The sequence below is a fragment of the Natrix helvetica genome (genome assembly GCF_964273705.1).
Source record: "Natrix helvetica genome assembly, chromosome: 5".
Lineage (NCBI taxonomy): Eukaryota > Metazoa > Chordata > Lepidosauria > Squamata > Natricidae > Natrix > Natrix helvetica.
Window position 1 is genome coordinate 53,901,129 of NC_138551.1, and position 22,623 is coordinate 53,923,751.

A 22,623-nucleotide genomic window follows, 5' to 3' on the forward strand; every position below is an offset into this window, starting at 1 on the left:
TAGTATAATTGGCATCTTATTTTACTTTACTTTTAAAGCTTATACATCACATTTCCAACTAACAACAACTAGTAATAAACGCATTTGGAAAGTCATTAAAACACAATTGTATCATACCATCTGCAACAAAAGAAACTTACGTCAAATATATCACTGTTTAAATCCAAAATGTATTAACATTTCAAACAAATTCAAAATAAATGCAGGATAAATTCAAACATATTGACTATGTTCTTTCACCATGCTTGAAAGTATCAAAACAATTTCCTATCCAACTGGAAACAAAACCAAAGGTTCAATTCCTAATTATGATTAGTAATTATGATTTCCTCAGAAGAGTATTATAACCAAGACTGTAAGGCGGATCCAGGGCATTGCACTAGCTAGTAAAAGTGATTAATATCAACATCTGATATATCAAACAGAAAATTCCAGAAGTATATATACAGGGAATTAAAATAAAGTATCTTTGATGATATAATATTTGTCTTACTGTGACTAATTGTAGAGAGGGCCCTACATTACAAGTACTTCTGTTAAGATGTAAGATAGTCATTCTAAGTTTCTAGTTTTGTGTCCAGATTTTATATTTTTCCCTGGTAATATTCTTTTTTCTGATTACATTTATAGCTAATTTTATTTTAATACTTTCTCTGCTTGCTGATACTGCTTTCTTTGTTTGGCCTGAAAAAACTGAGTACTTATAGTTTAATATCAGCTTGGTTTCACACCAGATGAGATGAATAGGACATAGAATTCAGAACATCAGCAGGATTTTATTTAATGAAATTGGGAGTTGATTATCAACAGTGAACATAGTAATACATTTTCAAAACAATTTGTCTCTCTATCAGTTATAATAATGAAAGCTGTAAATACCATGTCGGAAGACCTTTATTATTAAATTTCAAATATATATAAATACTGTTTGACCACCCCTGCAGTGAAATATTTTCAAGAAAAGAAGTTCAGCAGAAAATTTATTTCGACATTATCCATGTGTAACTTCCAGCCTGCTATTAAATGGCAAGAAAATGGCAGATCTATTCTTGCCAGTGTAGCCTAGTGATTAAGGCACCAGGGTAAAAACCAAGAGACTATGAATTCTAGTCCTACCTGAGGCATGAAACCTGACTGAGTGACTTTGGGTCAGTTACTCTCTCTCAGCCAGTCAATTCTCTTCGCAAAGAACACTTAGTTGATCTGAAAAAAGCAGTACTATTGTACTTGTACTCTCTCTTTCTCCCTAAACACACCAGTGACGTGCAGTTAGGGGAGGCAGGGGCGGCAGAGCCTCATCATGAAAAGAAAAAAAAAATCTCCCCTTTTCTCTTTCATCTCTTTCTTGCACGTGCAAGCAAAATACCCCAGGATCACGGTGGCGGGGACAGCAACTCCTTCCGCTGCGCTGCGGAGAAGAGCCACAGGAAGGAGGGGAATGGGACCACGTGTGCGGGAGGAAGCCCTTCATGTTGGCTCAGGAAGGAGGGGAATGGGACCACGTGTGCAGGGGAAGGGGACCACGGCTCACGCTGATCTGAGGCTGGCGCCGAGGAGCCTCCTGCACACGTGGTCCCATTCCCCTCCTTCCTGAGCCAACATGAAGGGCTGCCTCCTGCACATGTGGTCCCATTCCCCTCCTTCCTGTGGCTCTTCTCCACAGCGCAGCGGAAAGAGTTGCTGTCCCCGCCACCGTGATCCTGGGGTATTTTGCTTGCACGCTTGCAAAGATCAAAGTTGTCACAGTCCTCCCTTCATGATGATAATTTGATGACATCACCAGCCTCACCAGCCATATACCTCACCGACGTCACTTAAACACACACACGTGATCTGAGTAGCCTTTTAAATATAAATTTTCTTTACAGTGGAGTTGGTTTCACAGTAATTTCATCATGGCCACCACCATAAGACTTCATTCTGGTTCTTTATTTGCTTGTTTGTTTTTTAAAAAGTCTAGCCTACCATTCAAGTCTACAACACTATTCTTTTGAAAATCAGCCAAGGTCCTTTAAGTGCAGCCATTTAGCAAGAGATAAAGTATAGTAAAATATGTCATTGCCTTTGCTAGAGCGGACTAACACTAAGTCTGCCATAGTTACAGTTTCAATAAATTTGATTCTTAATATCTTTCAGCTGTACAGTTCTATGGATTTTGGAAGGAGATGGCAGATCATGCACGAACGGATCACACCAAACCGATTTTATTGGTGAGTTCCTTGCCTTGTATTAAAACTGCATATTCATGTATGATATTAGGATTATGTAGTACTGCATACAATTTTTTGGGGGGAATGTATTATCCTGTTAGTTTGTTTTTTCCAGGATCGGAGGGGAGAGGCATCCCTATTTAGTTTCCTATTAATGTTCCATCTCATCTTGGTTCCAGGGGTATAAAATTTAGTTCAGGATGGTTTTGGAGGAATGGGATATTGAGTAAATTATAATTTTGTTTCAGGATGATGCATGAGTTGAAAAGTGTTTTGTTTCTCTAAAATGACCTCTTCCTGAAGGAAGTTGATTTCCTTTCAGCTAACCCAAGGATATTAGGTCATAGTTTATACTATTTGTCCTTTCCTTAGATCTTATTTAGAAAAGTAAACTTCTACATTTTCAAACACTCTGTCATAACTATTCCCCAATCGAATTTCACTATTGTTAATGAAAGTTCTATCTTGGGATGAAAGGATAAAATGGATGTTCTGCTATCTAAAATTTAAAGTTATAGAATTATGATGCATCTTTGTGTTTTCTTCTTTACCTTCATTCATTTTCATGTTTTCCTAACTAGTTGTCTAAAGGGAGTTTGGTTATAGATGTAAGCTCAGACAAATGACTGTCCAGTCTGTTCTTAAAAACGTCCTGTGATGGAGCATCCATGATTTCTGAAGGCAAGCTGTTCCACTGGTTAATTGTCCTCATTGTTATGAAGTTTCTCCTCAATTCTAGGTTGTTTCTCTCTCTGATTAGTTTCCAGCCATTATTTCTTGTCCTGTCTTCTGGTGCTTTGGAGAATAATTTGACTTCCTCTTCTTTGTGGCAGCCCCTCAAATACTGGAATACTGCTATCACATCAACCCTAATTCTTCTTTTCTTTTGACTAGCCAGACCCAAAACCTGCAGCCATTCTTCATATGGCTTAGTCTCCAGACTTTTGATCACTTTAGGAATGACAGGGATGAAGCTAGAAAGTAGTTAGCAACCTATGACTACCTTCTTTCTTGCAATAGAAAATTGCTTCCTCATAGGATCAGGCCTTAGTTATGTGCCCCCTCCAGTTTTACAAGATTGTATTAGGTTCCTTGAATTGGGATTCAAAGGATCTGGAAAGAACTCAAAAGAAAATGATGTTATCCTTTGGAAACTCCAAACAAAGGTCTTTAGGTTGAGGTCAATGGATTCATGATGGCATCTGGACTGCTAGTTTGTCTTGTCCTGGTGTTAAGACATACATCAGAAAAATCAAGAAGGGTAGCATATTGAAAACAGCTTCAATATTAAATAAGCATCAACAAATAGAGGGTAGGTCCATGGTGGTATTCTTCCTTTCAGAAGGAAGTCTAACCCAAAAAACTCAAAGTAATAACAATGGTGTCCCCTTTAACCTGAAATTGCTATTTTAATATCAGGTTGGTTTATTTATTTACTAAATTTATATGTATTTCATATGATGTAATTCTGGATAAAAATCCTGACAGTCCATGTATTAGAGTGCCTGAGTGCTGAAAGAGAAAACAATTTATTTCTGCCAATTTTGTGGGGTGGCAGTCTAGATTTGAAGGACAATAAGGTCTACCTGAGTGCCCCATGTTGTACTTTGCCAATTTAGAAAACATGCTGTTTAGTTGGAAGGTTAATACTACCAAAGTTTATTGTTTCTTTTTTCCTGTCCTACCATCTAGTACCATGTTTTCCCCAAAATAAGACAAGGGTTTTATTTTATTTTGACCCTTGAAATAAGCACTTGGCTTTATTTTGGAGAGGTCTTATTATTTTTGAGGTGCAAGAGGCAACAAACGTGTCACCTCAGGGCTGCTGCTGTGTTGCAATATTTTGGGGGAGGGCTTATTTCTGGGAGACAGCTTATTTTAGCACATGCGCTCAAAAGCCCAATTGGGCTTTTTATCCAGGGAGGTCTTATTTTCAGGAAAACAGGCTAGTTAAAAGGGAGTTGGGTAATAGATGCAGGCTTTTTATTTCAACATAAATGCAGAAAAATGACTAGCAATGCTTCACTATATATTAGGAATAGAAGTAACTGAACTGGTGTTTCACCCTGCTGCCTAATAGTTGCTAGCTGGGGTAAACTTGGGTAATACAATTGGATTTCCATAAGTTTTTTTTGTCCTGTCTGATTTCCAGGTAGGGATGGCTTAAGAAGTTTTGTCTTAAAGGAAGGTTGTTCTTTCGTCAGTTTTATGCTGAAGACCAATATAAACTTCTACAATGTTAGCACTGATTAAAATGGTCTGATGGATCTGGATGATTTCCTGAATGTGCTTTGGAGAATTATTCACAAAGTGGCTCAGCTATGCAGTTGTTAGCAATTTAAATTTTATTGCTATTTTTAATTTGCATTTTAAAATATCTACTTTACTGTGTCATAAATGTTATTAGCTGGTTTAATATTGTCAGGCTTTGAGTTTGGCTGATTTTAATAAGCTATTACTAACAAAGAATGTGTTGACAAACCATGGTTCATTAAAAAAAGAGGGTGCTTTTGATCTTCTTGTGGCTAAAAGAAGCAAATGAAGATTGCATTAAAAATGAAAGCTTGTGCATTACCTTCAAGTTTAACCAATATGTAAAATGCTTTGAAATGTCATGAATTTTCTTGCAGTTCCAGATTTATTGGAAATAACACTTGCGTTTGAAGGACAACATTAAATAAAATTGTTTAATCCAGTTAGAGAGTCTGATTTTTTTTTTTAAAAAAAAAAACGTTTTTAATTTTATTGTTTAGCAAATAGTGCTACAAAACATCTGGGAGCTTTCCTGTCTCTGGCTTTAAAGACTTCTCACATTTAGCAGATTGAGTAGAATGCACGCTGTATACTAAACATGGTTTCTTATCACGGCAAAACAGACAAGACTTTTCTCTACTTGTTTTGAATGTGAGCCATTTTGTATAGTTCAGTAACATTCCATTAAAGATAAGGAGATTCTTCTTTTATGCCTTTTCCCATTGGAAATTAACCAACTCTTTTAAGATGACTATACATCAGTGGCTATATGAGGCAGAATCTATTCTCAGCAAGAAGAGAGAATTGAAACTCCTACTCTTTTGTTTACTGGGATTCCCCAGAGTTTCATCTTTAGAAGAAGCTTAGTTTAATTTTGCTGTTATTAAGCAGAGGAGACATGAGGTTACAGAAGAATTTCAGATACACGGACCATGATATACCATTGTTATTTTGACTAAAGTAGGTTATCTGAGTTGCAATTGAATACTTTTCTAGCCAACATAACAGGTTTTGTCATTAATAAGAACAGTTGTGTTTTCTTGCTGTTTTCTTGCTGTACTTACAATAACTGTACAAGTTTGTTTCAGTTGCATTATTTGGACTTATAGGAAACAAATGGATTGCTGGATAAAAACTCTACATATAAAAGTATACATGTCTTGTTTGTAGATTGGGTGTGCCATATGATTAACTGTTGCTGAAAGTGACATCTTTGCCCTGAGAACTTGGGACTCCAAAAGCAATTCCTACACATTGTGCCTGTGAACATGCCATTTTCTTTCTTTTAAGCTGGCATACTGCCAGGCAAAGTTCTTTTAAATAATAATTTTCCATCTCAAATAAGTCCCCTTAATTTTATTTTCGTTTTTAAATCCAGTATTTAATTTGAAATACAACTATCTGTTGAGAAACAAATAAAAAATGTACAACGATATTATGGAATCCCTGCAGGAAAGTGAACTACCGGAGGTGGCAGAGGCCATTTTTGTAAATAATCTCTCACCACTCTAATTAGGAGGCTCTAGGTAAGGAAATATATGCATGGAATTAGAGTTCAACATGATTTTGAAAGGGCATGAAAATTGTAACCTTCGTAGTCACCCAGCTTGTTTACTGTAAATTGTTTATGAACTTTCTAGGTCATTCAACCCTACTGTCCTTTGGAAGAATACCAAAAGTTCTATCATATTCTGTGAATTACAGGGTAGGCAATCACATCTCAGATATCTGGTTGAAATCTATTTACAGGTATACATGAAAAATGAATGATTAAAAAAACATGACTTCTAGTTCCTTAAGCTGGAAGGTTGAATTAGTGAGGAATACAAGGACAATTGAAGATTCTGAACATGGAATAGACCGGCATTTATACCAACATCATGTGTAGTTAAAGAAAGATATTGCACAATGTTTAAAAACAAGTAAAAATGGGTAGTCAAAAAGGTAAGGAAGATTTAAGATTAAAAATATTTTGAAAATGGGTAGAAAAAGCTGAACAAGGAACTTCTAATCAAGTAATAAGAATTAAAAAAAAACGAATGTGATAAAATGATTTGAGGTTGAACTTGAGTGTGGGCATGATGGGAAATTATTTTTATGATCTTTATGGGATTGATAGTGACATATAAAATAATGGAATCAAAACAAATGGAATAAATGTTAATATCTTTAAAAATGTGATTAAAAGTAAGTCATAAATGCTGTGACAACTGAAAATTGGTGAGGCTGCAGCTGTAATGGGGGAAATGTTAAAATATGGATGGTGTTTGTTTATAGACTGGCTGAACAACATATTTAATGTGGGTATGAAGACTGAATCTGACAGCTCACTGAATGCACTTATAGTAGGAATAAATGGAAAACCACAGGGGCATTGGTTTGTTAAATGTGCCTGAGCAGATGTTTGTAAAATTTTGATTGAGAAAGTATCAGTGGTGATAATGAACAAATATTCAGAAAGTTCAGTAAGTTTATTAAGCTTGTTGATTTATACAATATGGAATTGCATTGCTGAGTGCACTATGAGTACAATATGATGGAAATGAAGTAGAAAGCTTAATGAATCAATTCATTGAGGTTGGAGTAACACAATATTGTATAACGTCTGTATGGATAAAAGTATGGAGATGTTTATGGTGACATTAGAACTGTGTATGTTGGAACAGAAATATGTATGCCCTCTAAACAATGCTGTGATTTTGTTTGAGTACACAAATGAATGGCTGAAAATGTTATATACACTGTATTATGCAATGAGAAATATGGATTGGACCATTAATGTATAAAAGATTGAGGTTGTTGTGTTTGGCAATAAAAATGAGTAAAGTATTGCAAATTATGTTAAATGTGAAGAACCAGAAAAATTAGATTAAATTATGCACTTTGTGTTCATGCAAATGCTAGTAGAAAGATATGTGGTATATTGAGAAAAAATGAATCCTTGGATCATTTGGGATAGAACTAGATATTGCATATGTCAGGAGGAACATAAAAGTAATTTGAGTTCAGTGGTGTTAAGACATTAAGAAATATTTATAGTAAAATGAATAGAAATGGAATCCAAAATTAATGGATATTGAATGAATGTGAACTGAAGAGTCCTTGGTGCTTTCTCAGCTTGGTTGCTTGTTGCAGACATTTCATTACCCAAACTAGGACTAGCATTGATGATGTTACAAAGTTTGGGTAATGAAACATATGCCAGAAAGCAACCTAGCTCAGAGAGCACCAAGGATTCTCAATTCAACCCTGAGCTACAAATATTCTGCTTTATTTGACACATATGGGTGTCAAATGCTTCAGAAAGCACACAAATGAGAAAAATTTGCCTGCAGGAACACTTCCACCAAGAAACAACTTTTCTTCATGCATGAATGCCTATGACAGCAGTCCCTACCTACCATGGTCAGACATAAACCTCCAGTCAACTGCACAGCTGGATGGAAAATAGCCCAAGAAAGTTGGCAAAAAAAATGATAAAGCTCATAATTCCAGATGCACACTTCAGATTAAAAAAATATCTGCATATGATAGCAAATTTCAAGGAACAGCTGGCACAGACCATCATGCCAGACTACATGGAAAGAGTGGCCATTACCAGTAGGATATTCCCCAGCAATATGTCAAATATAATGAAGAAAAGACTAACACTGATGATGTTATCTAGTTTGGGTAATGAAATACCTGCAAGAAGACAACCAAGCTCAGAGAGCACCCAAGACCCAAAGCTTCAACTCTGAGATTCAAATATTATCCTTTCCTGGAATGTGAAGCTAAGAATGAAGCATGTTAAAATGTGTTCATCATATAAAGATAATGAATGAGGAACAAATCATAACACTCATGGAGAAAGAATGAAAGGGACAAAATAAGGGTGAAGACATGAAATTCATAGGGGGATAGAGTTGATGAGATTCTCTAAAAGGGACAGCAGAAAAAATTAAGAAACAAATGGTGTACGTGAAGAAGTATATGGACTGTGCAGAAGTAAGATATGCAAAGATAGGAAAGTACTGAGAGGTATAGTGAATAGTTTAGTGTAAACTAGATTTCCTCTTATTTATTATACCATAACTATTTTGCTTCATGATTTCTTAGAATAATGTTGCCAGTGGTTTATTAACTATTAAGAAGACCAAGCACATGCTTGGGACACCAGGATCGAAGGAGACACCACAAAGTAAATATGTAAAAAAAAACCTCAAATAAAGCTTTCACTTTTAATTTTGTGCACTATGCAAAATATGAACATTGTCCTCAAATAATCTGTTAGCATACTATGACAGAACAAAACATAGATGTTTCTTTTCAGCTACTTTCCAAAAAATGTAACAGTCATTTAAACCTGAAAATGTTTTGTATTCAGGCCTGTTTGCAGAACATCTTCTGGGCATTACTCAGTGCTATCATATATCATCTTACATGATGTTATGCACACAAATTAATTCAACCTTTGTTTTCCAATATTCTAGCAAGATATTTCCCTTCTTCTCTACACTGATTAGAAATCTACTTGTTTGCTTCCTATATTATTACAAATTTCTCATAATGAGCTATAAATACCCCACTTTAATTATAGGTAAAATAACTGGACCATCTCATGATCCACCTAAATACTATCTGTACTCGAAAAACTACCTGACATTTCTAGCCTAAATGGGTGTAGCAGGCCTGGAAATATAATGGAAAAATATAATGCAAAGCCAGGTTCTGGGAGTGGACATTGAATAGGGTCCTTTCTTTCATCAGGGAAGAAGAACAACATGGGAAGTGGCAGCAACATATGAATAAAATGTATGAATTTTGCAGTCACTACTTGTATTTTATGATGGCATGATAGTGTTTATAGTTGTTAAACTGGAGTTTACTAACAACATATATGTGAGCAACTGGTTTCCAATGGCTAAATTTAGTTGTCCAAGCATTTTAGCTTTTAGTTGAAGTACAACCACTTCTGTTCAAGGACTGAAAAAGTAAGGTTCAGGTGGCAATGATTATGTCACTGCTCCTATTTTTTGTAGAATTGTGCCCAAATCTGTACTCATACTCTTAAAAAATGCATTTTTGCAATCTTATTTACGTTTGCTTTTTATTGTGTTTCAAATTGCAGTTTACTTCTTCTCAAGTCTGTCTATAAAAATTAAAATGGATACTGGCCCTAATTTGTGAAATGTACTATGTGCTCTGAAGGAAAGAAAACTACCTGTATTTTTATGCCTTCTTGTTTTAGATGGAAGGCAGGTTTCTTTCTCTTGGTGACTACAGGATTTACTTCTTTTTTTGTGGAACAACATCATATTCCTTGAAAGAAAAGCATGGAGAAATTAATGGGGCCTTTAATCTGTATTTTGCTACTGGATGGGTGGGTATGTTTTGCTATGTGTTGTGTTTTAATCCAGGAATCTTTCAGCAATTCTTTCAGCAAGAATTTTAGATTGTAGGTAATATTTATCATTTATTTGGATGCCCATCTCACCTGAGGTGAATCTTAATGGTGTAAAGTAAAACCAGGAATTAAACAATTGAATGAGCTCATTAAAATTATAACAATAGATAAAACAGGACAATGAGAGGTAGGATGTTACATATAATACAACCAATGTTCCTACTTCCTATTACCAGGGAGTCACTAGCTTTTCTGGGAAGTGGGGGGGAGAACACTTTTTAAGAGCTTTCTGGAAGGCCATAAGATTTGAGGCTAATCTCACCTGAGAAGGAATGATCTTCCAGAGAATAGATATCATGGCAGAAAAAACTGGCTTCCTAGGTTCTGTCAAATGGAACTTTTTTGCAGATGGCACCTGCTGCATAGCATTTTTGCCAGACTTCGTGGGATGGGTAAGATGTAACAGGAAAGAGGCAGTCCCTTGGATAACCTGACCATGCTATATAGGGCTTTAAAAGTCAACACCAGCAGCTTGAATTGGGTCCAAAAGCAAACTGGCAACCAACATTGCTCACGGAGCAGAGGGGTAACATGTATCCATCTAGGAACACATATTACTGCCTGTGCCACTGCAACATGTACTGCCCAAAGCTTCCTGGTATAGCTTTTTTTTAAAAGAATATTTTAGCTACATTTTATTGTGAATGCAAGTGTTTTATAGTAAAACTAAATTTCATTTCCTCGAAAGAGGTTTATTCCCTTTTACTGGGGACATAAGTACTCTGCTAGATCAAGGAAGTAAGGTAGTCCAGAGACAACTATTGCTGAAAAACATTTATCTTGAATTTGGAGAAAAACATTTGAAGAACAATTATGTTAAAAACTTACATAAATTTATAATTAGTATTTATTTTTTAATAAAACCCTCTTTTCAATTATATTGTCACTATGTTCCATCTTAGCCTACAACTATGGGATTTAGTTTCTAATCAGGGCCAATCCTTGACTAGATTGAGATCAAGTAAGATTGATAAGCACTGCTACCTGCTGTAACTGATTGAAACTAGAGTAACTGTTAAACTGGTGGCATTCTATTTAGTAGTCAGTCTCTTTCAATTTCTCTTTCTCTTTCTCCTTTCTGTTTCAGCTTTCAGCATAAGTAGTTTCCCACAGCATACTTTGTTTGCTTCAAGTAGTCTTCTTATCCATCACCAGGTAGAGTTTGCTCTAGGCTCTCCTGGAAACAACAAACTTTCAAGAAACAACACTGTATGTCATCCTTATAGGTACACTAATCATTAGACATTCCTCTCCAGTCACCTCTAGCAAGATAGGTGGCATACAAGTTTAGCAAATAAATAAACAACAATAATAAAGTATCAATAATGGTGCATTGAAAAAATTGCAAATAATTCTCTTTGCCTGCAAGCAAGAACTGGTAGAGAAAGTAATTGAAATGAAGACGTTAAAGTGCTCTGAGACTTAGAATTCAGACAGGCGCCTGCCACAAAAAACTCCAGACTTAACAATTCTTAATAAGACCATAAAGTTTGGATACTAGATGTGGCAGTACCTGGAGACTACTGAACAGAACAAAAAGAACTAGAAAAGCTAACAGAATACAAAGACATGTATAGAATGACTGTGGCAAAAGAAAGCAAAGGTAGTATCAACAGCAATAGATGCCTTGATTGCAATCCCAAAACAACTGGAGCAACATCACTGACATTGAAAAAAATCACCATGGTCAATTGCAAAAGGCAGCTTTACTCAGAGCATCTTACGTTCTGCAATTATACCTTTAACACCAATGAACATCAACAACTGCCTATATTTGGGGAGCACTGGATAGGTGGATAAAAATAACAAAACCAGTCTGAGCATTTGGCTATTTGGCATACAATGAACCATAATAACAACTATGATCAGTATCATCTATATATATATATTTGTGTTGTATTTGTGCTGATAAATAAATATAGGGAGACTAGTATAGATCTATTTCAACCCTTTATTTATTTATCAGCACAAATACAACACAAATGTAAAAAGGCAACATTAAAAATAAAAATATGGTTTTCTGCCTGGATGGTCCTCTGTAATGAGCCGAAGGACAGAAAGGGGGAGTAGTGAGCTCCCTCCCATATTTGGGCATACCAGGGGTTGTAACACAAATACATACATATATACATATATATATATATATTATTTTTAATGTTGCCTTTTTATATTTGTTTATTTATTTTTATATATTTATTTATCAGCACAAATACAACACACACACACAAACACACACACATACACACACACATATAGAAATTAGGTATTTATAGCTGTCATATAGCTTAATTTTTTTCTGTTTATTATATATAATGTACATCAGGAACAAGATTTGAAATAATGGTTCTCATCATATTTTTGGGATCAGATTTTTGTATAATAAATTTTATATTATTGAATTAAGCTTTCCAAAATTAGTGCCTTTCTGATATGTTGAAGTTGGAATGATCAAAATTCCTGGTCAGTTTGAGAAAAACTGCTTCTTTAGTCTTGGAAGTCAACAGTTCATCTATACCATTTCTTGTCCTTGTAAAACACAGCTTCATTCTATTCCTTTCCCTTTCATGCTTGTTATATGTGTTCCTTGGGAACATTAAGCAAATAGAACATTTTTATTTTCTTTCAGTTGCTCTGCTGAGAAGTGAAGAAATTAGCTGAGTGCAAGATAGCTGGCAACTTTCTGACTTATCTTGCACATTAACCGTCCTATTTCCTGGTTTTGCAAATGTCCTGGAAATCTAGTCACTGAAGTTAGCACTGCAGATGTTAATTCAATCCACTGAGACCGGCCTAGAATATTTCATTAAATCATGCTCCCAAAGTTTTTCAGCTACATTCTAACCTGAAATGTGTTAAACTGTGAAATTACACTGGATCTCTTATTACGGACACTCAGTCATCATCGTGCAATCGGAAATAATGTATTCCCATGTTCAATCAAAATGATGAATGCTGTGCTTCGTTGTGTGCCTTTTAAATGAACTTTGTGGGATTTTCCACACAGAGAGTATTAAAATATCAAAATTGTTAAAGAAGAGCACTTGGAAGAGAAAAAAATCATTAAGAAAGATAAGCAGGGCAGAACCAGTTCCAAACAAGGGAGCACAAAGTTCCAAACCAATTGCAAAAAGGGACCAAAAGATTATTTGAGAAGAGTAAGAAGGCTGTGTGGAAACACTCCACCTTGTTTCTGCACCTGGGTAATTTTAAGTACAGTATGCTTTTTATCAGAGGCAATAAGGTAGTGCAAAAGGGATAATTTAAACAGTGTATGATAGGAAAAATACATAGATCTATATATGATGGGGTATTTGAGCTCTTTTTGGCTTTTAAGTGGCTATGTAAACTGAAAAACAGTATGTGGAGATTCTGAAGATTAGATTATATGTACTCTTAATATATTATATCTTTGTTATTCAACATTAAATATATATAGACCTGATCCACTTCACCCTTTGCTTTATTCTGTGGGGTCAAATACAAACATGGGTCTTTGAATCTAAGTAACTACATGGCAGCCAGATAAAAGGAGGCAAAGTCAGACTTCCGGTTCCGGCGGCTGACGGCGACGGGCAAGTCCTTTGCCTGCTCCGGCTCCCCGGTGGGCTTCCCCGGTCTTTGGGGGGCACAGGACGCCACGGAGAGGCGTCCTGCCGAAGGAGCGGCTTGGCGGGAGACCCTGGCACTGGTGGCGGCTGGTGGGGGCCTCTCCGCTTCGCTCCAGGCATCGAGGAGCAGTCTCGGAGGGCGCACGCGCGTCTTCGCAACAGGCTGATCGGACGATGTAAAAATAGAAGGAAGCAGCGGCGGTGTGGTGAGGCGCTTCCCCCTTTCATTCCCTTTCTTTTTGACTTGATGGACTTTTCAGCAATTTAAAACGTTAAACTTTCGGATTTCCTTGGAGGCGCGGCTGGAGGGAGGGGGATTTCCCCCCCCCTTGGACAAGCGGCTTGGAAAAATTCTGCTCTCAGCCCCAGGGGAAGGAGGAGGGGGGAGAGCCAACCAATGATGCCTCACCCCAGTAAAGATGATTTTTCATTGATCTAGTTCCATAACTTATTGATGACCTGAGAACTTTGTGAACTTTTAAAACTTTACTATGCCTCTGAGCCCAAAGCTGGCAGCGCAAGATGGCACACTTCCGTTGTCTTCATGAACTGTGAAACCTGACTCCACCTTTAAAATTCAGGCTTCGGGTCTTTGTCTCCGTGTCACCCAGAAGAATCTCCTGTGGATTGTTATTTTTTGAACTCTCTGGGGGGGAAAATCCCTCTCTACTGCCAGACTGACTAGAGAGATTCTCTCCTGCCTGGATTTTCTGCCTCCTGGACTCATCTGGCTGCTCTGCTTCTCCAGCTGTCAATTCTCTATACTGACTGATCTCTTTACTTTATAAACTATGTCTCCTAAAAGACCACACCCTGGAAAACCTGGCTTTGCTACCTCTGCACCGACATCTGCAACATCCAGCCCTGCCACACAATCAAAGATCACAGACCTGATGCAACCTAAGAGCACAGAGATGGATTTGCAACAAATGCTTCAGCAACTTATACAGGGCCAGGAAGAAATTAAGCAACAATTAAAGGAAATGAAGGAAGAAATTAAAGAGAACCAAGTCCACATCTACAAGAACTCACAGAGACTGGACCTTGTGGAGGGTGGGGTGGCGGAGGTGAGGGGGGGAGTAGAAGCAGTGCAGAAGGGAAACAAAGAACTTGACATCCAGCAAATGAAAACAGAATTTGAGAGAATGTTCTTTTATCTTAGATTTCAAAATGTTATAGAAGCAGATGGGGAAAATATAAGGGACATTATGACTAACATTTTAGCTGAATACATACACAAAGAAAAACAACAGATGGAATGGGAAATAGATCTGGTTTACAGAGTGAATTCAGCTTATGCCAGAACACACAATGTACCCAGGGAGGTCCATATTAAATTTCTTAGAAAAAGCACAAGAGATGAAATTCTGGGTGTACAAAGGGGGCAGGCATTGACATATCATGACAGGGAAATAACCATTCTGAAGCAGATCCCCAAGAAAATTAGGGAAAAAAGGAAAAATTATTCGCAATTGGCAAATAAGTTATACCAGAAGGGGGTGTGGTTTAGATGGTTGATGCCTGAAGGTATGCTGATATTCTGGGAGGAGACAAGAATTAGAATCAATACACCCATAGAGGCACAGGCCTTTATGGAAAAAAACAAAACAAACCTAGAAAAAACAGAAGACTCTACAACAGATATGCAGGACACGGGAGGGGCCGGAGCTCTGCCAGCGGGGGGAGAAGGGGCAATACCAAGAAAGCTCAGATCACAAAAATGAATAAGAAAATCACATGTTATAAACAGACCAAAAGTAGTATGGAATTATATGTAGATCATATACTACAATATATAAACTGATTGAAACTATTTTTTAGAATTAATATGCTGATTTTATATGATTATGTATTAATGTTTTATTCTCAGATGTATTCTATGAGTTTGGAGGGAGGGGGCGCCTGCCACACTTTGCAACTGCCAAAATTTGTATACCTTTCCATCTACCTTTTCCCCTATAAATGTTAAAAAAACCAATAAAATTTTTTGAAAAAAAAAAAAAAAGGAGGCAAAGTCAGGGGTGGATTTCTGCCAGTTCAGTGTGCATGCAATTTTGCGCAGTTGCCCATAAATAGGTCTGTGCATGCACAGAATGTTAAAAAAATGTTCTGTGCACTAGGGTACTGGGGTACCAGTTCTGAGGCATGGCAGGCTTGTATCGATGCCAGTTCCAGCGATCCAAGCTGGCAAACCACTACCGGTTCGGCTGAACTGGTCCGAACCGGTAGGAAACTACCCCTGGGCAAAGTCCATATGCTTCCTCTGGGTTGAATATTGCTGATACATATGAATGTGAGATACATGGGTAGTCCTCTACCTATGACCACAATTGAGCCCAAAACTTCTGTTGTTAAGTGAGACATTTGTTAAATGAGTTTGAACCTATTTCACGACCTTTTGGTCACAGTTGTTAAGTGATTCACTGCAGTTGATAATTTCGGAACCTGGTTGTTAAGTGAATCTGGCTTCCACATTGAGTTGCTTGTCAGAAGGTCACAAAAGGTTATCACATGACCTTGGGACACAGCAACAGTCATAAGTATGAACTAGTTGCCAAGTATCAGAATTTTGACCACATGTTCATGGGGATGCTGCAAAGGTCATAACTGTGAAAATGATCATGTCATTTTTTTGAACGGTCACTAAATAAATGGTTGTAAGTCGAGCACTACCTGTATTGGACTGTTTTCGTAACTAATAATTATTTTATTTTATTTTTTTCATTGAAAACTTTAAAAGCTCCAGCATATACATTGACTTACTTGAATGAGCAAACCAGCAATGAATCCATTAGATGATGGTTCTATTATTTTGTTTATTATAGTCTTCCTTATGGATAAGCTATGCCAACTCTTCTCCTGCTTATACTTCATTAACAAAAGGAAGCCAGACCCTACATTCTTCTATACTTTCAGTAAAATAAATTCTTCATCTATACAAGAAATCCCACTTCTATCATTTTCAGGGCAATGACAAACTTCTCTTATACTCCAGGGCATATTTCTAGACAAGTTACTTTAAAATTCAAGTGCTCAGTTTAGGACTGCGAACATTGCTATAAATCCAATCACTTTTATTTTCCATGCTGCAGGGCTAATTTCCATTCTGCTAGATTTATGTCAATTTTTAAAAATGAAAAATCCATGCTTTGTCAGCTGAAGCAGCTGCACGTGTGCTTAAGTAAAATCTGGAGGGTCACAGGTTTTCCACCCTGGATCCTGAGATATTCTTCATAAATTCTGGTTCCAAATGACCCCAAATTTGGGGGGGCAGTTTTGGATGTTCCTTCCCAATATCAGAATTAATGTATTTGTCATAGATTCTTAAAATAAAAGGCTACCACATGGTAATAATAACTGGGATTGTCAGAATATAGATGTTAGTAAAACATGACATTCAAACATCTCTGTGTCACCCTAAGCTATTGTTCTTAATTTTCATTATCTTATCTATGTTGATAGAGTGTCATCTTCCTAAATCGCCAGGAATTTTTCAGAGTAAAAAATTGAATGTGTGAAGAAGACATGCTGATTTGAGTGTTTCATTTCAAACTATGCAGTCAAGCAAAGCTTTTTCTGTCTGAAGAAAATGTCTGCACGTTTTTTATAGCATATGATGCTATAAGTGCATGGTCACATTTTGCATATTTATATCTCTGCCTATTAAATTGATGAATTCCTGACCAAAAAAGAAAAGAAAAGAAAAGAAAGAAACACTAAAAGTATCAAAGATATCAGTTTCCGATCAGCAAACTGCAGCAGATCATGGAATGTGGGAGTGCTTTTATTCTTATTCTTCAGTGATTTTTCTTGCCGGGAGCTTCTGATATGAAAACTTATGAAACTGCAACATCAATCTGATATGACATTTATTTTACAAACTCTAATTTGTACTAATGAAGCTTTACTTGTGTATTTAAAAATCAAAATTAAAAATGAAGATTGTTCACAGTTCAAGAAAATATTTGTTCTTTTAAATGTTCTTTCCTTAACAAGAGAATGCTATCACAATTTCTTCGACTAGCTGTTTTCAAGATTTTTGGATTATAATCCCCAGATCCCCCCAAAACAGCATATTCAAGAATGGGCAATGATTGGCCGTCTAGAGCAGCGATGGCGAACCTTTTTTGGCTCGCGTGCCACAAGTGGGGGGAGCGCGGGGGGGGTCGTGTGCGGGCGTGCCGCACCCATAATGCAACGCGCCCCCAGTGCGCATGCGTGCACAACGCGCCCATTTTTGCATGATTTTTTCGCCTTCCCCAGGCTCCAGAGGCTTTATAGGAGCCTGGGGAGGGCGAAAAGAGCCTCCCCGCGCCCCCCCCCCGAGGCTTTAGGGAACGTCCGGAGGCTTCCCTGAAGCCTTCGGAACACTTAAAACCTCCCCGCCCCCCCCCGGAGGCTTCAGGGAACGTCCGGAGGCTTCCCTGAAGCCTTCGGAACACTTAAAACCTCCCCGCCACCCCCGGAGGCTTCAGGGAACGTCCGGAGGCTTCCCTGAAGCCTTCGGAACACTTTAAACCTCCCCGCCCCCCCTGGAGGCTTCAGGGAACGTCCGAAGGCTTCCCTGAAGCCTTCGGAACACTTAAAACCAACCTCCGAGCAACCAGGACTTCCGGGTTGCTCGGATGGTTGTTTTAAGCACTCTGAAGGCTCCAGGGAAGCCTCGGGATGGTCCCTGAACAGGCACGAGACGTGCGTCTCCATCGCCCGGGCCCGGATCGCCTCCACCGCGCGGCGCCTCAGGCTCGGCGTCCTTGCGCCCGGCCTTCAAATCGCTGCCGCCGCCGCCACCGCCGCTAGGACGGGCTAGGCTTCAGCCGCGCCGCCCTCGCCTCCTCCTCCTCCTCCTCTAGCCGCGCCATCGCAAGGATTAAGGCGAAAGGGGGTGGGGGCGGGGAAAGCGAAGGGGGCTTTGCATGATTTTTTCGCCTTCCCCAGGCTCCAGAGCCTTCATAGGAGCCTGGGGAGGGCGAAAAGAGCCTCCCCCGCCCCACCGGGGCCTTCACGGAACGCTCGAACGCGGCGCCGGGGCCCGGCAGGCAGCGAACGAGTCGGAGCCTGCCGACTGGAGGAAGAGGGTGAGAGGCAGGTCCTGTGAACAGCGGCAGCAGCGGCGACAATAGTCGCAACTCGGCTGCCTGCCGCCTTTCCCCTCCTTAGTCTCCCAGCCGGGGTGGCCCGCCGGCAAGTTACGACTATTGTCGCCGCTGCTGCCGCCGTTCACAGGACCCCCCTCTCACCCTCTTCCTCCAGTCGGCAGGCTCCGACTCGTTCGCTGCCTGCCGGGCCCTGGCGCCACGTTCGAGCGTTCCGTGAAGCCTCCGGGGGGGGGGGGCGGGGGGGGCTCTTTTTGCCCTCCCCAGGCTCCTATAAAGCCTCTGGAGCCTGGGGAAGGCGAAAAAATCATGCAAAGCCCCCTTCGCTTTCCCTGCCCCCGCCCCCTTTCGCCTTAATCCTTGCGATGGCGCGGCTAGAGGAGGAGGAGGAGGAGGCGAGGGCGGCGCGGCTGAAGCCTAGCCCGTCCTAGCGGCGGTGGTAGCGGCAGCGGCGGCAGCGATTTGAAGGCCGGGCGCAAGGACGCCGAGCCTGAGGCGCCGCGCGGTGGAGGCGATCCGGGCCCGGGCGATGGAGACGCACGTCTCGTGCCTGTTCAGGGACCATCCCGAGGCTTCCCTGAAGCCTTCAGAGCGCTTAAAACGACCATCCGAGCAACCCGGAAGTCACTTCCGGGTTGCTCGGAGGTTGGTTTTAAGTGTTCCGAAGGCTTCAGGGAAGCCTCCGGACGTTCCCTGAAGCCTCCGGGGGGGCGGGGGAGGCACTTTTCTCCCTCCCCAGGCTCCTATAAAGCCTCTGGAGCCTGGGGAAGGCGAAAAATAGCTTTTAAAAAGGTGAACTCAGCTGGCCAGCGCGCGCATGCACGCTGGCCAGCTGACAGGGCAGCGCCTCGTGTGCCCTGACAAATGGCTCCGCGTGCCACTTGTGGCACGCGTGCCATAGGTTCGCCATCACGGTTCTAGAGGCTTATGAACTCTGTGTCTCATGTTTTCGACCCTTCCAGTGTGAAGGAATGTGGAATTTGCAATTCAGCAACATGTGAAGGACTGCTGATTGCTTTACTTTAGAGTTTGAGCTTTCTTTGACTTTTTTGCCCCATAAAGATTTGCTAAGACTCAAATGCTCAGTTTCAGAATTACTTTGAATTTTATTTCCGGAAGAAGGTCAATAGCAATTCTGCATCCTGCATTACCATTTCTTATCTGTCTCTTTCATTCCTCGCTTTTATCTGTATCATCTCTAGAAGATTTCAGAAGACAAAAATCTTTTAGCTTTTTAAAATATGTGTCATACTTTTCCTTCCATTTCTTTTTTCAATTCTAATATCTGAACTATTTTCAGTAGATAATAATGGCACCTTTTGGAAGTTTTCTTATCCTGCCCCAAAGTCTGTTGTGACTATAATTGTAGTTCCACAGTGTAAAAATCAGCTAGGGAAAGGTCTATTTGGCCTCCTGATAATTTTTCTCTGATTTCTACACATAGGACAGTGAAGTGATAGAATATCAGAATATCAGAAAAGAGTAAGGTTCTACATTTAGGCAACAAAAACAGAATGCACAGGTACAGTATAGGTGGTACCGTGCTCAATAGTAGTAACTGTGAGAGGGATCTTGGAGTTCTAGTGGACAACCATTTAAATATGAGCCAGCAGTGTGCAGCAGCTGCCAAAAAAGCCAACACAGTTCTAGGCTGCATCAACAGAGGGATAGAATCAAGATCACGTGAAGTATTAATACCACTTTATAATGCCTTGGTAAGGCCACACTTGGAATACTGCATTCAGTTCTGGTCGCCACGATGTAAAAAAGATGTGGAGACTCTAGAAAGAGTGCAGAGAAGAGCAACAAAGATGATTAGGGGACTGGAGACTAAAACATATGAAGAAAGGTTGCAGGAACTGGGTATGTCTAGCTTAAGAGAAAGAAGGACTAGGGGAGACATGATAGCAGTGTTCAAATATCTCAGGGGTTGCCACAAAGAAGAGGGAGTCAAACAATTCTCCAAGGCACCTGAGGGTAGAACAAGAAGCAATGGGTGGAAGCTAATCAAGGAGAGAAGCAACTTAGAACTGAGGAGAAACTTCCTGACAGTCAGAACAATTAATCAGTGGAACAGCTTGCCTCCAGAAGTTGTGAATGCCCCAACACTGGAAGTCTTTAAGAAGATGTTGGATAGCCATCTGTCTAAAACGGTACAGGGTTTCCTCCCTAGGCAGGGGGTTGTACTAGAAGGCCTCCAAGGTCCCTTCCAACTCTACTATTGTATTGTATTGTAATATGATGTACTACTTCAAGAAAAGAAAAAAATGGTTCGAAATATTTGCTTCCATTAAAAAAAATCAACTTGTATCAACTGGTTTTTATATTCCACTCCCCTCACCATTTAATTGCATACAAAACTTGCAAAATCCTTTGGAAATAGTGAGAACTTGTATAAAGCACCTCTTTGCAAATCATTAAATTTTCTGCATCTTCTAAGCTCCACTGTAACTCCAGGAGCTGCTCCTGACTGACACTTCCTCTGATTTGAAGGGAAATGGCTGGATATGCACATGTACTTGAAGTCACTAGGACCAACTCCCAATGCAACTATAGAAAGGTATAACAGTTTTAATGATTGGAAGTATTGGTAAAAAAAATTCCATCTTTCACATAGAAGCACATCTTTCAGTAGATTTGTACTGTCTTTTAACATTGATGATCTTTTGTCCAGAACATTGAATACTGTGTATTACTGTAGAAATTTCTATAACTTAATTCTTTATCATACAAAGTTCAGATTTTAACAATTCTTCAAGAGTTCCTGCTTGCTCAAGCCTTGCTAGGTAATATGTGGAACACAGTTTGCATACTACTATTATTCCCAGGCTTAATTACAAAAAAAGAAAATAAGAGAAAGTATTTATCTGCAACTGCTCTTACTCAGCAAGTGGTGGCCTATCTCTCTTATCTTATGAAGAAAGTGCAGATGGTGGTTATGCATAAGCCTGAATCTCCTGCGGTTCTCTTTCTGAAAATTAAACATTGCCAGCATTACTCTGTTGAAGGCACAGCACAGCTTTCTGTTTGTGAAAGAGGGTTTAAAAGGCTGGAGGAAAAAGTCTTTTCCTCTAGTCCAAAGCCCTAGAGAAGATTTCCAAATCTACTCCATTTTCCCCCCCTGGCAACTTAAATTAGTTGTTGAGGTATCCTACCTGCAGCACTCTGGTCCACTGAGGAATGGATTTGAACATTTTTATATGCCTCTTCCTAACAGGAACCTTGTCTGCAGTAGTCAAAGAAGGAGTGATAGTCCATGTATGTGCAGTATTGAATTATTGTTTCAACTTTCCTTTTAAAAATTAAACAAGAAACATAATTATTTTCCTGAAAAAAGGAGGATAATTCTACTTTAGTATACTATTATGCTAGCATTCTATTGCATGGAAGTTCTAACTCGCAAAGGAGAATATTAATTCATATGATTTTTCAATATGCAGCAGTCAGAGATGACATTTATCCTACAATATCAGCGCTTCCTCTGCTTTATTTCATTTCTCTATAAATCTAGTTCCTGTCCTTTACATAACAAATCAGAGTTTAAATAGATGGTATTATTTTCATAGATTTAGTGGCATTGCTTTAAGGCATTTTTAGTCTGCTTAGAAAGTTTCAATTATTTGATGTATTAAAAACAATTATCTTATTCTCATCATAATTACAATCAACTTAATTTCAACTTTCATTTATAGATATTATGTAAAATCACACTGTACTCCATATCTTATTAAAATATATTTTCAAAAATACATTGAAATTATCCATACATGCCCAAAATATTATTAATATTATATGGATATAATGTAAGATGATATTAATAATGGAAAATGTGTAATATTAAAATATATTTAATAAGTTACCTGATTTGTTTTTTTATAAATTTATACACAAAAGAAAAAGCAATTGCATTTTTCAAGTTTTATTAGTTAAAAAATACATGCCTTAAAAGGTGTGTGTGTGTGTATCAGGGGTGGGTTCCTGCCAGTGCTAACCTCTTCTATAGAAGAGGT

General features: G+C 38.9%; 1 protein-coding gene across 1 annotated transcript in view; it reads left to right on the top strand.

The window, feature by feature from the left end:
* SORCS3 (sortilin related VPS10 domain containing receptor 3) overlaps positions 1-22,623 on the top strand; it is a 541,760-nt gene that overhangs the window by 353,844 nt on the left and 165,293 nt on the right. Inside the window, exon 5 of the mRNA XM_081954063.1 lies at positions 2,137-2,210. Coding sequence (XP_081810189.1) covers positions 2,137-2,210 — 74 coding nt within the window. The remainder of the gene's footprint in view (positions 1-2,136; positions 2,211-22,623) is intronic.